The 18,646-nt window shown below is 40.7% G+C and overlaps 1 protein-coding gene across 1 annotated transcript in view; it reads left to right on the top strand.

Moving 5' to 3' along the window:
• ABI3BP (ABI family member 3 binding protein) overlaps positions 1 to 18,646 on the top strand; it is a 252,722-nt gene that overhangs the window by 72,731 nt on the left and 161,345 nt on the right. Inside the window, exons 5-6 of the mRNA XM_067546154.1 lie at positions 9,840 to 10,021; positions 17,645 to 17,709. Of these exons, the coding sequence (XP_067402255.1) occupies positions 9,840 to 10,021; positions 17,645 to 17,709 (247 nt within the window). The remainder of the gene's footprint in view (positions 1 to 9,839; positions 10,022 to 17,644; positions 17,710 to 18,646) is intronic.

Raw genomic sequence — 18,646 nt, 5'->3', positions numbered from 1 at the left:
GTTTAAGTGTGTCAATCCATACTTCAATCACTTCTTTATATGAATCCATACTGGGAATCATCACCATCCCCCATTTCATAAGTGGTCCTGTCATCTGTAAGTATATTGCCTTGCAATCAAATGCCCACCCCTCACCATGCACTGAAACCCCACACAAAATCAATAAGCCCCATCCCCTCCCCCTAAAGCACATTCACAAAGGTACTATTCCCCTCTTCCTTTGTGCCATGCAAATCCGTAATGTGGGAGTACAAAGCATCCCTGATTTCTGTTGCCTGGATGCATCCATCTCTAGCTGTGGTAGGTGCACTTTCTGGCTGAGGGACCAATTCAGCCGCCCCTCGCTGTCATAGGACCATTCAGGGAGAAATGGCTCACCTCTGGCTTCACAAAGATTGTGAAGAGCACATCAATCCACAGTAATGTAGACAGCACTGATGACACTGGCATCCAAACAGGTCTGTAGATATCTCCAGGGGGCTTTCAATCTGCCTAAAGCATACTCAACAACCGTTCCACACCTGCTAAGTGTGATTAAACTGTCTTTTGCAGGGCCTCTGAAATCAGAGTATGGTTTAGGGTTTATGTAGACATAAATCACAAAAGGTACTACTCCATTTTGAGAGGGAACTATGGAGTTTGGGGTATGGCTGGTTTAACTCAGGTCTGTGTGCTCCAGTGTGGACATGAGAGCCCCAGGTTTGAGCCCAGATTAGAAAATTCTTAATGTAAGGTTAACAATCAGTGTAAATGCTCAAGCCCTGGGTTCATTAACCCAGGGTCAGCTGACTCAAGTCCCACTAACCCTGGACTTACACTGAAGTGTAAACATACCCACATATCTCCCAAAGATCCGGTGCTTTAAAACAGCACCTCTCAACCTTTCCAGACTACTGTACCCCTTTCAGGAGTCTAATTTGTCTTGTGTACCCCCATGTTTCACTTCACTTAAAAACTACTTGCTCACAAAATCTTAAAATATAAAATATACTTAAAAATACAAGGGTCACAGCACGCTATTACTGAAAAATTGCTTATTTTCTCATGTTTACCATATAATTATAAAATTAATCTATTGGGATATAAATATTGTACTGACATTTCAGAGTGTAGTGTAAAAAGCAGTATAAACAAGTCATTGGCTGTATGAATTTTTACTTTGTACTGACTTTTGCTTTTTATGAAGTCTGCTTTAAAGCAGGGGTTCTCAAACTGGGGGTCATAACCCCTCGGGGGGTCGCGAGCTGTCAGCCCTCATGCATGCTGGCAAGGGTGGCCTGGCATGGGGGAGGTCATCACTTTTGGAGGTGGGGACTATCACAGCCTGAAATATTTGCAAAGGGGTCCCAGCAAAAGAAGTCTGAGAACCCCTTCTTTAAAGAGTTATTTTGGCTCTTTAGTTGAAGCCTGTGTCACAGTGATAGGTGTCATTTACCTTGTCGCCCCTTTTTAATGTAGTATTGCACCTAAAGGGACACTAGCTGATAAATCTAAAATATGACCCACGCTTTTTCTTAGAGTACTTGTTTGGAAAATTCGTGTTTCTTGTTATATAGGAAGAAGGAGGGAGTCAAAATCTGTTTAATTCCTTATCCCTCTACAAAACCTGTAATAAATGTCAGCAAACAAGCAGTCATGAGCAACCCTATAAAAACAAATTCACTGCCTAACATTTACAAACAGCCCTATAAAATGGTATGGGTGTACATTTAATGCAAAAAAAAACAAAAACCAAAAACAGATTTCAGCTTCAGTTTTTCAACCAGATGTTATAGAGAACAGTGAATTAAAAAAAGACTAAAAACATAGAATACTACCTTGACATTATCCTTTTATTCGGCTTTATTGGATCTAGTAGCTCGTTATTTCTACCAGTAACTAAACCTGCTCTCCACAGGACTATAATACATAGCATATGTTTCTGTAGTTCCAAGCAGAGGTCAAATTCAACTGTATTTAGTGTAGCAGTCTTCAAAAAGTAAACTAAAATTGCTGTCCTTAAAGGTGGCTTTAAGATGTCACAGCTATAGAATGTTAAAGCAAAGTGTGTTAAGGTGTCACATTCACAAAGAACAATTGTGATAGATATAAGGGTGACGGTCAGATATTGCCCAGGTGCTGGGCTAGCAAAGCCAATAGTCTCTATAAGAAAATAGCGTTTACAAGTAGATAGAGCTTTTAGAAAAATTTTCATTGGTGATTTTTCCAACTAAAAATGTCTTTTTTGCAAAACTCAAATTTTCCACAAGAAAAACTAAATTTTACTGAAAAAATTAACTTTCTGTCAAGAAAAATTCAAACAATGGCTCCCTGGCTGTGTCCGCCTGGAAGGGTCTTCTCAATTTCACTTTCTCCCACTGAAATTAACAGAAGCGTTCCTGGAGGGTTGCCTCCCTCCTCACCCAGCTCTGGGAGCCGGTGAGGCAAAAAGCTCTGCCATCACAGCACTCTGCCTATATGACTCCTGGAATGGGGTGGAGGGTTGGTGGTGAGGCTGAATGCCCAGGCTCGCTGCTTGTTGGGACCCAGAGTTTGTGGGTGGGAGGTGATTGGGGAGATAAGGAGGTTGTGTGCCTAGACTCTGTGCCTCTCCAGCAACCAGGGTGTAAGTCTCTTCTCAGCTGGCAGCCAGGAAGCTGAAAAATTTCATTGCTTTTCTTCTGAAATGGAATTTTTCTTCAGAACCCCTTCCATGAAAAACCGTTTCTGACATTTTGCCCCGTTTGGGGTGATTTTCCCCCCCCACTCCAAAATATTAATATTTTTTGTGGAGTGGGGTTCCCTTTTTTCTGCCAGCTCTATTCAGAAAGTTGTCCCATAAATAGCTCATGGATACCATTTAAAAAAGTATCAGAGTAAATATTGTTCAAGTGGTTCACCAGCATCATCTTTTATTTCAGGTGTAGGGTGACTCACTTTTTAAAAATATATTTTTGATATTCTTCACTATGGCACGTTCTAGCTAATACTGCATTTTGAAACACATAAAGCTGTGAAGTGTTAAGATTGCCGTGCCGTGGTTAACCTCTGTGCTGTTTGCCTATGGTATGTGGCACATGTGATTTCTTAGCAAGACACGTGTATTAGTGTCTACATCAGGGTTTTTAATTTCTACCTTTGAATAATCTGAAACAGAGTCAGTGTTCTCAGTCTCAAATTTTACCATCTGACAGATGTCCGAATGGACATTAGGATGTTATACAAATGTTGCCTAATACAGGCTAGTTGCTTTGGAACTGGATACTGGACACGTCAGTGACACGGAAGATGGCAAACATATTAAAGCTTGAGTTCATTGGCCAAGTTAATCCCTTGCGTAATTCTGTCGACTTCCGAGGAATTACTTCTTGTTGGATGAATTTGGCCCTGTGAGTAGATGACATGCTGGAATATTGAATCAGTAGGTTCTTTATTCCCCAGGACATCATTGACTTTTTGTTGTCATTGTTTATTATTCCTTGTGAAATTTGCATTGATTTTCTGCAGATGCATGATATTAATAATAAGCCAAGTGAATACATATTTGTAAATTCTGTATCCATATCGACAAGGGCTTTATCTGTGCCTGTTCCTACAGATCATCGTTTTATTGCTTTCATATTACTATATGTTCTGCCAACCCTTTTTACAATTTACCAGATTGAAGGCTTGCTCCATCAGGGTGCCGGATGTCTCCTGCAAGGCGCTTAGTGCCCTCAATGCCCAGAGAAGTGACAGAAGATGCTCAACATCATTTAGCTCTTTGCAGGGTCAAGCTATAAGGCTCTGATCTACCTGAAGTGATTGGAATTTTTTATCACATCCTTAAAACTGTGGGGATGTACATAGCCAGTAGTATTTATTTAATGTCTTAAATGCAAAAAACTGCCAACATGGTTTTGTGATTATACAATTAAACATCACCCAAAGTCAGGAAGTGCTAAAGTCAAGTTTCAACCACCAGTGTTAGCTAATTGTTACATCCCCTACTTTTATGGTACACAAGAGAGTACTCAAAGGAGTAGAATGGGAGGTCGAAGGTGCCTTCCTCTCCCTCCGTTCTGTGCCCCTGATGCAACTGCCAAGCACAGCTAGGTGTTTGTACATGGGGGAGTGAGGAAAAGAATCTGATGAAATTCAACAAGGACAAGTGCAGAGTCCTGCGCTTAGGATGGAGGAATCCCATGCACTGTTACAAACTGGGGACCGACTGGCTAGGCAGCAGTTCTGCAGAAAAGGACCTGGGGCTTAATGTGGACAAGAAGCTGGATATGAGTCAGCAGTGTGCCCTGGTTGCCAAGAAGGCTAGCGGCATATTGGGCTGCATTAGTAGGAGCATTGCCAGCAGATCAAGGGAAATGATTATTCCCCTCTATTCGGCACTGGTGAGGCCACATTTGGAGTATTGTGTCCAATTTTGGGCCCCCCCACTACAAAAAGGATGTGGACAAATTGGAGAGAGTCTAGAGGAGGGCAACAAAAATGATTAGGGGGCTGGAGCACATGATTTATGAGGAGCGGCTGAGGGAGCTAGGCTTGTTTTGTCTGCAGAAGAGAAGAATGAGGAGGGATTTGATAGCAACCTTTAACTACCTGAAAGGGGGTTCCAGGGAGGATGGAATAAGGCTGTTCTCAGTGGTAGCAGATGACAGAACTAGGAACAATAGTCTCAAATTGCAGTGGGTGAGGTCTAGGTTGGATAGTAGGAAAAACCTTTTCACTAGGAGGGTGTTGAGGCACTGGAATGGGTTACTGAGGGATGTGGTGGCATCTCCATCCTTAAAGGTTTTTAAGGTGCGGCTTCACAAAGCCCTGTCTGGGATGATTTAGTTGAGATTGGTCCTGCTTTGAGCAGCGGGTTGGACTAGTTGACCACCTGGGGTCCCTTCCAACTCTTCTAATCTTTTATGATTCTATGGATTTGCTCCTATCTAGTGCCCCTAGAGGCACAAGCCATTGTAAGGTTTTCAGAGTGTGGATGGGCTGTGGTGGAACTAGCTCTCCAAGGAGGAGGAGCTACTCTCAGTGGAGGTCTGTGAGATAGTGTCTTTTCTGTGGTCCAACCCTTCCTGGACATCCCCCAGTGTGTGAGAGCAGCTCCACATCATGCCCAGAACAGACCTAACCTAACAGACAGAGTTTGACCTTTGGTAAGAAAAATGGGAATAGAAAGTATTATATGCAACAAGGCTGAGTAAAACACTCTGTGAGAAATTTGCATTTCCTAAATTTTTGTTTGTGCGATTAACTATCTTAATATTGCATCTGCAACAGATTTTTTTCCTCCCGTTTAATTTCCCACAGTATATATTTAAAGAAAACAGTAGATAGTTAAAGAAACAGGGGGAATGAAAAAGATCCAGAGAATTTTCTTGCCTCATGAAGAATAATAGTTCTGCCAGCATTACCAGCAGGGCTATTAAAATTCCTTAAATCTAAATAGCTGGCTGTACACATCCAGTTGTGAATATTTAACAGTGTTTTTAAGTGAAATGAAATTTAATGAAATTTTCTACTGCACATACTCAGTCCACTGTTGAACTCTGCTAAGTATAAAAATATCTCAATGGGGACTAATAACACACTGAGTTTGAAGTTTCATTGTTCAGTGGCTTTTGAATTGTTCCTGTGGGGGAAAATATGTTGACAATTTGTTTAAGCAGGGAAATATATGTCGGTTGCTGTACTCTGATACTACAAACAATTTAAGTAATTTTCTAAAAATTTTAGCCAAAAAGGTGAATGTTTCAGAATATTTTAGCCATGTGAAAATACGGAGTTACATTGGGAACTACTTTTATAGTTTTTTGTCTCTTTTATATATAGACCATCTGGCTGTAATTCTATCAGAGAAACCTGAATACTGTAACAGACTGACTATACGGGGGGGAAAGTGAACTGACTATATGCATACCCTTGTCAGATGTACAAGATAAAACCGTAAATGTAGAATGAAATAATTGCTCTAATCTCTTTGTTATATAAATTGTAGGTATTACCTGAAACTACAGCTAGGTTAAGAGAAATCAGGCACAAGTGTGATATAATTCCATGGTGTGTTTTTAAAGTGTGACTAAGTTTCTAGGAACAGAAATTTAATCGCACTGAAATGATCACCATTTGTTTATTATAGCACAGTTCTATGGTGATTGCACTGTTCTGTGGCCCAGACCTAAAGAAGACCTCTGTGTAGGTTTGAAAGCTTGTCTCTCTCACCAACAGAAGTTGGTGCAATAAATGACCTCACCCACCTTGTCTCTCTAATTGGGATCATGGCAGTGAAGTCATTGACTGTTGTGCGTTGGAAATACAAGGTCTTTCTGGCTGAATCAAAATGTTTTGGATGTGTCTCTCAGAATATAGGGCCTGCTCCCCAAAACAGTGGCGACACTTGTATAGGCAGGAGCAAAAGTGGGTCTTTAGATAAAAGGAACATATTTCAGACCACTTCTCTCACTCCAATTCCAATGGCTGATTTCATGAACAGCAGCCCCCAGGCCACAGGAACAGCAGATGGCAGTGGTGGCCTTCTTTGCTAACCAACTTCTTAAGTCAAACTTTAGGGACTGATGAGTGACAGTTATGTCAACCCTCCCTGGCAATGATTCCACTCCTTTACATTTAAAATCATTGGGCCAAAATGCGCGCTCAGATGTGTGTGGAGCAATCAAGTCAGTACACAAATTAGAAGTCTCCTGCTCTCTGGAGAGTTAACTTGTTGTGTGTTTTGTGTGCACAGTTAATGGGAAGAAGGATAGTCCAATGGGTGGGGTGCTACTCCAAGATTCAGAAGACCTGCATTCAGTTCCCTTTTCTGCAACTGACTTCCTGTGTAGCCTTGGGCAAGTCACTTAGTCTCTCTGTGGCCCATCTGTAAAATGAGGGTAATAGCACTGCCATACTTCACACGGGGTGTTGCAACGATAAATATGTTAAAGATTGTGAGGTACTCAGATATTATGGTGTTGGGCATTATGGGAGTACCATACATAGTTACTAGTGTTTTTCAGTGTTCTGAAGATGAAAATAGCATGTGGTTCTGTAAACAGTTGTGGGAATAAAAGACCGCAAATGAGTTGCAGGGAATAGAAAATAACTATCACTGGGTCTCTCTAAAATTTGAAAATATATGAACAATTATACTTTGTCCTTAATGTTTTCCATTCAGAGATCTCAAAGTGCTGTGCAAATATAAATTAAATGTCTCAATACCCCAATGCTGAAGTAGTATAGCTAAGGCTGCAGTTTTGAAATGGTTGTCACAGAAAGTGTGAATTTAAATGAAATCGGTGAAATCTTGACACTGACTGGGGCATGGTTTGCAGAGCGAGCCCATCCAGCAATCACCCCATGGTGACATCTCTCGTCCCATGAGACGGGACTCAGCTCTTCACTGCGAGTGTTGGGACCTAGCACCACTCAGGTTTGGCATTATTCACCTCTCTGTCAGGGCGGACATGCCAAACCTGAATGGTGCTAGGTCACAATGGCTGGAGTGGGGAGCCGGGCCCAACCTCATGGGACAAGAGATGTGAATGTGGGGTGGGCTCACTTTCCATTCCTCCGCCTTCTTCCTCCCCCCATCATTTCCAAGATTTCACAGACTTATTTGGGCCACTGAGGAATTCCTGTGGAATGCCCTGAAGTGAGAAGCACATGGCTAATCTGTATAAGAGCAAAGTCACACACACCCCTGCTCAGGAAGGTTAGTGCTCGCCTTCTAACTCTCATCCCCAGTGATTTTTCTTTTTTTCCCCCCATACCTCCACTATGAAATTCACTAAACATTTCTGTGCCAAAATCGTAGCCAAGTGGTGAGTTTTGGATAGTGTTGCCAAGCACTGAGTTGCAGCTATTTCTGGGATGGAATGTATGTCACAAAGTTTGAATATCACATGGCAACACTGCAAAACAGCTTACAGGAGGAAGTGAATAATATTGTATCCACGTGAGAGTGCAGGAGGAATTTAAGAGAATTTAAGTATTTGAATTTGAGAATCTGGGATTTCCCCTCTTCCCTAACAAAAAGTGTCTAGCATCTAATCCACAAGCAGTCATGATCTTGTACATTTTAGTAGCTAAATTTGTCAGTGAAGTATGTCTAACTCTCACACCTGTCGTGAATCCAGCCTACAATTTGCCATACAGCAGACAGGAAACTAGCAGGTGGTTTTCAAAGGTCTTCATTATGACATGCTGTCAGTAGACCTAAATTACCATGCCTGTTTAAATCTGTTGAAAAAATATTAACACTCTGCAATATTAACACAGAGAAAAAGTCAATCCAGTTCCTTGAAGTTGTGAAGGAAACTGCTGTGAATTGCAACTTGCCTTTGGGTATATTTTAGTAATGAAATAGAACATTCCCTAGGTTCAGCACCTACCTTTCACAATAATTCTAGTTACAACCACTCTGCTATAACATTGGGGTGGGTGGGCTCATGCGTTGGCTGTGTTATGTTAGGCCCATGAATCCAAGTTAACTTGGCTATAATTACTTTATACCTTTGCAGTAGATTAAAGACCCATTAATATTGTTTTCCTAAGGTTCCTTTCTTCCTGTGATCGCCCACCTTTCTTCATACACAATGTATGGATCAAACTTCCTTAATCAAATCCAAAAATCAGATCAGTCCTTTTTTTGCTTTTAGTGGTTTCTGAGTGATTCTTTGTCATGTAGGGAAAAAATGTTTTTTTGTTTGTTTTTTTATCATGTCCTTAAGTTCCTTCTGAAGTCCTTTTTCAAGTGAAGAAAACTACCACTGAACACAATGTATGCTTTTCCTCTTGATGAAAATGTTAGACAGATGAGGAAATTAAACTTATTTATTTATTTATGGTATGTCTAACAAGTTTCAGCAATGGTTCACTTAAAATGCTGCCAAATATCTTTGCATTCCCCCACATACCTTGGCAATAGCACAGTGTGTATATTAAACATGAGAAGCTATGGCAAGCCATGGGGGTTTTGTGCCATATTTTTGATAGTTTATATTACCATGACTCATGCTCATTAACATCACCATCATCATTTTTCAGGATGGTGGATTGGGCAGGGGATGAATCAGGCAAATCCTACTGGAATATGTTTTTAATTTCAAAGTTCCCCTTTACTTCTCTCCTGCGTACTAATTTTTAGACTGCAGAAGTCTTAACTGCCTCAATTACTCCGTTTGTAAAGTGTGTGCAATAATATTGAGCTTTACGATGAAGCTCTCTGAGATCCTTGGAATGAAAGATATGTAAGCCCAAAATAATATTTAATTAACTATACTTTCTTTCTTAGAAATAGGTAGGGCCAGATTCTCTGCTCCTCAGCATCCTGTTGTATGGGTAGAGGGATTGTGAGGAGTTGGTTGTGGCTTCCTGATTACAGAGGCCCTGATTCTGGCATACTTTAGAGAGCACTATAGGGGCTGTATAAAGTAAGCCTGCTGGCTATGGCCAACAAAGAGGCTTGTCCACAAGAGGAGAATAGCTGAGAGGCGTATTAACACTCCAGCTACACTCACTTCCACACCCCCGCCAATGCACCCCCTCTGCTGGGAGCTGGAGTGTGCTTACATAGAAACTGGGCTGTACCCAAGCTGGGGAGATACAGTGGCTTTCCCAGCATCTTTATGCGGCTTTGGTGAGATGAAGGAGACAGAAAGAACGAGAGAACTGGCCATTTGTATAGAAAATCTTCAGGTACTGTGGAAGAAAATTCATACCACTTTCTCTAGACACCCACAAGCAAAACCTTCTCTCATCCCAAATTATATAGATATCTGAAAGAGTGGAAAATAGTCTTTTAAAAAATATTCATTTGAATTGGTTTCCTCATTGTGAAGAAAAGTTCTTTCATTTTTGTTTAACAGATTTTATACAGTTCGCTACCGGGAAAAGGATAAAAACAAGAAATGGGGTTTTCAACTTTGTCCAGCTACGGAGACAGTGGTGGACAATCTGAAGCCCAACATGCTATATGAATTTGGAGTGAAAGACAACACAGATGATGGGATATGGAGCAAGATTTTCAATCACAAAACCATCCTATCTGGTAAGAACTTAGCAGCATTCTCTTGAACTTACAAATACATAATTTGTCAGCAAACTTTCTTTTATTCCTTTTAAGTAGTCTATTTTAGACTAGTGTGTTGGCATGTTGGGTAGTCAGTCATATGAATGAATTCTAGCCCTCTGTCTATTAGCATATTTTTTCAGGAATCCATAAAACTCAAAATGCTTCTTAAAAAGCTGTCATCTGCCTATTGAAACAATTTTCCCTTCAAGTTACAAACAACAGAAGAATGTGTTGCAAGTCAGCAGAACTGGAACAGTGATGGGGCTGGGTACATTTCAAGTATGGCTTGTGTACATCTTCACTGTAGGCTGGAACCAGCCTTCCTCCATGCACCGTTAATGGGACTTTCATTATTTGTTTCAGCTGGAGTCAGGAGCAGGCTCCTAGTCTGAATATTTTCATACCTCTTTATACTTATTGGTTTCAGATTGGTAGTAAGTTGGGCAGGGATTCTGTTCTGCGGTTGTACAGTACCTAGCACAGTGGGGTTCTGGTCTGTGACTGGAGCTGCTCGGCTCTCTTGCAGTACAAATAGTAGTAGTGATGGTAAAGTTGAATTCTGACACACAAGTAGCCCTCCCTTCACTGAAACATCATTTCAGTGCTCTGATGAAAATTTACTCTCATTTGGCCAAGTCAAAAGACTTTGCAATTGCTATGCCTGTGCACTCATGCTCTTTTTCTGGATTTCTCAGACTTGTCTTTAGTCAGAGTTTCATAGAGACAGCGAATTTTCTGATGAAAAAGCACTCAGTCAAAAAATTCCCAAACAGCTCTACTATTGAAGCAGCTCTGTACTACTCTAACCTAGGGATGCTCCCCCAGGGTTGAATGCCCCTTTTGAGTCTCTTATGACTCTCAACCAGCATAAAAGGGTTATAGCATCCTGTGGAATCTAGCCTACTGCTTTCCCCCATAGGACCCCTGCCAAATTCAGTGCACAGTATGGATGGGGGCAGCAGTTCAATATTTCTTTTGATCCCCTTCATTTGATTTGTGGCAACATGACTTACTGCATACTATTCAAACTCTGAACACAGAGGTTTTATAATTTCTTCATGGCTTTTCAATGGCTCTCATCACTGTAATGTGTCAGCCTCACAAACATTAACTAATTTATCTTTACAATACCCACTGTAAAGTAGGGAGTTGGTGTTATGCCTGTTTTATAGCAAACAACTGTCAAATAGTAATGACTGTTGACCTAGGCAGGATTTGAACCAGCAACCTAGGCATCTTATCCTGAATCTTATTTCACTGGACTATGAAAGTTACCAACAAAAGGCACACCTGAGTAAAGCTGATTGTCTGTCTTGTAAGTTTTGAAATAGATTTTCTCTTTATTGGAATGAATCCTCGTTAATGAGTAATTGCACAGCTGATTATATGCACAAGATATCATTTTACACTGGAAAAGAGAGCAAGTCAGATTCTGCAGGGGAAAAAAAAAAGTTTTTTTTTGCAAACATTTGTTGGAATAAAAACCCCAGGTTTGCTTTGGAGGCATTCACTGCCCCTTTTAATTCACTTTCCACAAACATTTATATAAGTGAATTTCTGATCAAAGTAATGTTTGTGTAGAGAGAGAGTGTCGTGAACACTCATGCAAATATGTAGTCAGTATTTCTATTTCAACTGGAAATCTAGGAGTAATAGAAAGTTTTATAAAAGAGCTTATTTATTCAGATTTCCAGGCAACTTCTTGGATGAGATTCAGAAAAACATTCGGCCCCAATTTCAAACTGTGGCCAAGCTTGGCATGGCACAGGACGGGGGAGAGGAGTAACTGTGGTGTGGCTTTTCACCGCTTAAAAGGCCCCCAGAGGGGAACCGTACTGACTCTCAGCATAATTTAGAGCAGCCCCAGAAACTCTTCTAATTTACTTCAGCCTATCATAGCCCCATCCCTACAGCGTGGGCTGTGAGGGGGAGCACTGGAGGACCTTTTTCCTGACTCTGCATCACCCTGGGAACCACTTATGTCAGGGGAATTCCCACATGGCTGCTTCTACTGAATTTCCAGGGATCCCCAAACACATTGGGATCTTTATTAATGAAAGAAAGGGGCTAGGGGACAAATCCTGCAGATGATTGAGCACCATAAAGCAAGTGGAAATTCAGTGTGATCAGTATCTGTCCCCAGCATCTCTAAAGACTGCATGTTACACTGTCTGTAGTGCTGAGATTCGCTTGCCAATACTATTTATTTAATTTGCTATTCTGTACATAGCACATATGTGAATGATGTTTGGGCAGCTTCCTTTTATAGTCGCTGCCCATTTGCAGGGAAAGACAGCAGTTTGCACTTGTTTGCAGAGACTGATTTTGAGGTGAAGTGAGGGTGTTTTCCTATCAATAGTTGTATTTGACTTGATTTTTAGGAAAAGAAATCCTAACGTGTTCTCTGGACTCCTCTACAGCAGCTGAATGTTGGGGGAGTTGTCATTGCCATTGCTCTCTGCAGTCTAGAACCCCAAATAGCAAGAAATCCGTCATTTCGGAAACTTCTCAGTGATGTGCTGAGTTGAGAATTATATAAACAAAACTTTATGGAGTAGATAACTCTTTGGAGAGAGAAAAGAGTTAATCAACCAAATCCAGTTTTCAATTCACAGTTCAGCAGGATGGTGGAAAAGGAATGGCAAGTGACCAATATTTTTTTAAGTAAAGTTTATTAATAATTATGACCATAGGTTATTTTTGTCAATGCGTTTGAAATCAGGAATCAGATTCCCCTCAAGCAATTTCAATAGGTAATGGTCCAAATGTAAGTTGAGTGAACATTTAATACATGTGAGATGATGTTTTTTGGAAGAAGAAAGTTCTAATAAAAATGCAGTGCTTTGGAGCTTATAGTACATTAGAAAAGATCTAGTAAAATCCAGTCCAAGGAAGAAAATGGGATCAAAAGGAAGAAAGTAAACTACATAAAAAAACTCACACATTCCATTCACCTATGGTGAGATTTCCGATACCCTAAAGAAAAACTAAACAAAACAAACAAAAAACTAAATGGTGTGTTTCATCTGACTATCAAAAACTGAAGGAGCTATTCTGGATCCAGTTTCTCACAGAAAAAGACTGAAGTCTGTGAAATAAGTTGCTTGGGAAGGCAGGGGGAAGAAAAACAAATACAATGCATATAGTGTCCAAAAGAAGTACAATTTCTGCAGAAATATTTGGACCATGGTTTAGATTGGCTATTGAGTTTTCAATGAAAATGAGGCATGTCACCTGGGAACACTGTCTCCGTATAGATAAAATTGCATGTACAGTTTTTAATTCCTGGATATGACACATTTTATGAGGCACTGAGAGAACATTTTCGTTCTTTATCAGGCTTTTTGTGAGCAGATATCTCAGTGATCCCCTGTGCTACGCTGGACATTATTTTTTATTTGTATTACAGTAATGCATGGAGGTTCCAGCTGAGATTGGGTCCCCATTATTTTAGGTGCTGTACAAGCACAGAATGAGAGGCACTCTCTGTTTCAAAGGCCTTACATTCTCAATAGACAAGACTGAGAAAGAATATGGGGGGGAAACAGAGGCATAGAAATAGGAAGAAACTTTCTCAAGGTCATCCAGCAGGGCAGGGGTGGAGCTGGGAATAGAACCCAGGTCTACTGGTCAAGTGCCCTGTACACTAGACCAGTTATACTCAATTAGATCTACCTGCAGGCTGATTTGAGAATTTTATAACAAGAGGCGGGCCATTTGCGTGGAAGGCTGACAAGTTACAAACCAAAAAACCAATAAAAAACCCTTCAGCTTCCAATAAAGACCTTGATTGTAACATAAATATTAGTGTTTCTATCTTTTAACAAGGTTTATGAATGAACGTTATTACCTGTGCTTTGGTTTTCAAATGGAGCAGGGGCACGGGAGAGCAGCGCTTGTATATTGGTGGGTTGGGGGAACCTCTGATCAGTGGATTGGTCAGTGTGTGCAGAAATTTCAAGTGCTAGTTTCAAATTAGTTTATTAATTAGCATAAGTGACTGTTCTTCTTCAAGTAGTGTCCCTGTGGGCACACCATTTCAGGTGTACCTGTTCCCCTGTGTGCCTTTGACTGGAGATTTTGAGTAGCAGTGCCTATTTCTCCCATGCATGTGCTCTACACATTCTAGTGCCTCATACCGAGGATACATAGAATTGTACGGGCAAAGCACCCTCAGTTCCTTCTCAACTGCTTTCAGTATGAGGCAGAGCATCAAGTGTGCCTGCTGACCTCAGGACAATGGATAGATTTCAAAGGGGCTTCTCTGAATGCTGCGATAGACAAGCCTTACCGTGGACAGGTTTGTGAACCTAAAAAAATCAAGTTTCATTGGTTCAGGTCAGTCCTCAAACCACAGCAAGAAATTGTCTCAAACTATTAGGACATATATCAGCTTGTATCTTTATAATCCAACGTGCCATGTTACATTTCGAGTGCTTCCAGGGGTGACTAAGGACAGTTTATATACTGAACATGCAGACACAAGCAGGTGTCTGTTTCCTGTCAGGTTCTGGATTATTGTTGGAAGGACCCCTCTAAAGTCTGTGAGGGAGTTCCTTTCATTCAACCTCCTTCTATTATTGTTTTAACATCAGATGCATCCCTCTTGAGCTGGAGAGCACATCTAGGGTTACACACCTTCTAGGGCAAATAACTTCCCGAGAGCATCATCTTCACATGAATCTTCTGGAATTGAGATGCTTGCCCTCATTTCCTTCCACTGATCAGATCCAAGTCTGTCAAGGTCACGACCTTGACAATGTGGTCTGCATGTTCTGCATTAATAGTCAGGGCAGGGCGCACTCTCCCTTGCTTTGTGCCAAAGCAATAAAGCTCTGGAATTGGAGCATAGCCAACCAAATAGTCATCTCATCTTCTTACTCCTGGGTATACAGAACATCATAGCTGACAACGTCAACGGGCACTTCTCCCAGAAATACGAATGGGAGTTAGCCTCACAAGTCTTCAACAGCATATTTCTAGCCTGTTGGGTTCTAGAAATGGATTTCTTTGCCGTCAACAAAAAGAGAAAAATATTGTTTAAGAGGAGGATTCTATCCTCAGTTACTAGGACAGGCCTTCCTTATTTCATGAGCTAAGGGCCTTCGTTATGCATACCCACCAACACCGTTGCTCTTGAGGGTACTGAACGAGATCAAGTAAGGCAAGGACCAGGTCATTTTATTTGCACTGCCTTGGTTGAGACACATTGATATCCTTACCTGATTCAACTCACTTCTTGTCCACCGCTGAGACTTCTGATCAGTTGCTGCCTGTTGCTCTGGATGCTGGTCAGAGACTTCATCTCAAACTGGAAGTTACGTGATTCCAAGTGTGGCTGTTAGATGATCCTCAGGGGTAGAGATTTCCTGTTCGACTGAAAGTACAGTAGATACTGTTCTACAGCAGGAAAGCATCTACACAAAGTACTTACCTTCAGAAGTGGAAGAGATTTCACCATTGGTGTACCTGTCAACACTTTTCTCCTGTTCTCTCTCCTCTTTCCACTGACCTGGACCAACTGATGGAATTTAAAAGATCAGGTCTTATTATGAGTTCCTTCAAGATTCCCTTGGTGGCTACAACAGCCTTTCACTCATCTATGGAAGGTTCTTCAATTTTTGCTCACCCCAAAACATCAAGGTAACTCAAAGCACAGATTAATCTTTTCCTGCAGATTAGGGAACCTGCCCTGATATGGTTCTTGAACTTCATCCTTAATTGGCTTATAATACCTCCTTTGGCCCTTCAGCTACATGTTCATTGCTTCACCTTTCCATGAAAATAGCTTTCTTGGAGGCCATCACTTCTTCCCAAAGGGTTGAAGAACTGGGGGTTTTAAGGGTAGATCACCCCCTTGGCAATGTTTTTCAAGGAAAAAGTTTCATCATGACAACATCCTAAGTTTCTACCTTATCTGTTTTCTGAATTTCATATTAATCAAACAAGTCATCTTCCATTTTTTTTTAATGAAACCACATCAGACTAGGCAGGAAGCTGTGTTCCATACCTTCAGCATCAGGAAGGTGTTAGCCTTCTGTCTGGACACAACCAAACAATTCAACAAGTCTCCCTGACTGTTTCAATTGTGGACAGATCCAAAGGATCCACAATCTCTCCCCAAAGATTCTTGGGGTGCATCTCTTAGTGTATCATCTAGTGTTACGAGCTTGTCAACATTCAGCCTCCTTCTAGACTGTTAAATCATTCTGCAAGATGCCAGTCTACTTTTATGACATTACTCAAAGATGTCCAGTCTCTGAAATTTGCAGAGCCCTCCTTCCTCTCTGCTTCAGAGTTCCTCCGCAGGACTTTCTGGTAGAGAAGGAATTGAGGGAAGTTTACCCATGCAGCTCTATATATCATGATACAGGGCATGAGGATGCATAGGGCTAAACGGGCACTGTTACTGAAAAATCTCTGATCAAAGGTGTGTGGGGTGCATGTGCACCAGAAGTAGAATACACATAGGGACTCACCTCTCAAAAAGCTCCGGTTACTGCGCAAGTTGAGTAACATCTTCACATCAGCTGCTCTGTGGCATCTAATGGTGTGTGTATGCACAGAAAAACATTGCAGTAAACCTCAACCTAAATAGTACACTATAGCTTTTGCTATACGTTCTTTCTGCCCTTACTGGAGAATACATAAACTTGGTCTGAATTCAAATTATTACTGTCCAATCCTGTGTCCACTGAAGTCAATGGCAAAACTTCTATTGACTTTGGAAATGCAGAATCAAGGCCCTAACCAATAATGGACCTGACTTTGAGAGGTGCTGCGCACTCAGATTGACCTTGAGTTAAAGAAGCTCAGCATCTCTGCGGATTAGGCCTAATTTATATATTTTTTACATGTTTGACATTGTTTTCTATTGTTTGCCTTTTTGGGGTCCAATTCTGAAAACACACATTTTCCCATGTCACTTTTACTCTCAGTGTAGGCCCATTAGCTTCATAGGGACTATGCATGGGAGTGAAGATATGGGCAGTAGTTACTGTTTGGCAAAATGGAGACTTGGATTCTAAGGGCCAAATTTTTAAAGGGATTTAGGTGCCTACTGGGATTATTAAAAGCATCTCAGAGCCTAACACTCACTGATTCCAATGGGATTTAAGCATCTGGATGCTTTTGAAAATCCCAATAGGTGCCTAAATACCATTAAAAATCTGACCTGAGATCCTAAGGAAAAGGAATTATTTCTCCTCTGTAATTACAGCAGCAGAACAGTGTCAGCCAGCAACCAATAAATAATACTTAAAATATTTAATAACAACAAACTCCAATAGCTTACCTCCCCTTTTCCCTCCTCCCCTCTCTTTTGTGCCTTACCTGCCCTCGCCCCTGCTCAAATATAATTAAAAGAACACCTTGCTTTCCTCATTAACAATATGGGAAGAAGAGATTTTTCAAGATGAATTTTAAAACACAGTTGGGGAAAGAGTGAAATAAGTTATGGCAGGTTGATAAAAGGCAAAATTCTTGCTAGCCACATAGCCATTGAAAAATAATTTGGAAAAAACGTAAATTATTGTTTTGCTTTGTCTTGAAGAATATGAATAATAGTTCCATGTGTTTATTTCTTTCCTGTTCAATCAGATAAAAACAAAGGAAACGGACAGCTCCAGAATACCTACAAGCTCATACCTAATATCAAAACACAGGTATGCAAAAAGAATGTATTCTTCTCAGTGTCAGCCTTAGTTTTGTAATGTCAGGTTTTACTTCTTCCTTGGGTGCCATAAATGGGATGAGGAGAATGTGGCAGCAGGTTTGTAATACTAGAAAATCATTAAAGCCTCTTAATCAAAACTTGACATCTAGAATTCAAAAACTGTATTGAAATGTATGTTTGTATGTGTGCATTGACAGCTGAGGTTTACAGCACCCTGATTTAAAAGGGACAGAGCTGCTAGGTTCGGTATGTGAGTTCTAGACTTTGGAACTTGCTTTCCCCTTGGTTCTACAGTGCCTGGGTTTGCTGACCTGTAAAGCCTACCTACATTTTGTTGGACTTTTCATGTGGTGGTGATGCGAAGGAAAGAAGGATATTTGTAATTAAATCTGCTGTACTACCTTTAAAACAGTGGCAAGTGAGCATTGCCCGTCATGACAGTTGAACAATAGCCTGTCTTCTATGATATTCTGTGATGTCCCATTTACAAATGCTTTTAATGGAGTTTTTCTTTATTTCTCAGCAGAGAATGTCACACTTTTAGCTGTCACTGTTTTATGGACCAAAAAAGTGTTCTGTCAATGCAAACATATTAGACAATGGAATAGTAACCTCCCAAGAAACACAGTGGATGGCCCCATTACCTCAGTCATTTAAAAAGACACTATATAGAGCACCTGATTGAATACCGTAGAGAATAATACATACGGCTTAACCTCACAGGTCTCTTCTGTCTCTGTAATCTATGTTTTTATCAGAAAAGGGAAGAGGTTATAGGTCCTAAATTATTTCTTTGTGTAACTTCAAATACTTCAAATTGTTTTGTCACCCTCTGATATAAAACCATACTAGAAGGGTGGTTTACAAGTACATGCTATCCATTTACCATGTGACCGGTAAATCCTTCTGGAATCAGCTCCTTACTT

Source organism: Emydura macquarii, unplaced genomic scaffold (assembly GCF_026122565.2).
Source record: "Emydura macquarii macquarii isolate MOO-44397 ecotype Brisbane River unplaced genomic scaffold, CSIRO-AGI_Emac_v2 contig_1119, whole genome shotgun sequence".
Classification (NCBI taxonomy): domain Eukaryota; kingdom Metazoa; phylum Chordata; order Testudines; family Chelidae; genus Emydura; species Emydura macquarii.
The sequence above is the reverse complement of the archived record's forward strand: the minus strand, read 5'-3'. Positions and strand labels throughout refer to the sequence as shown.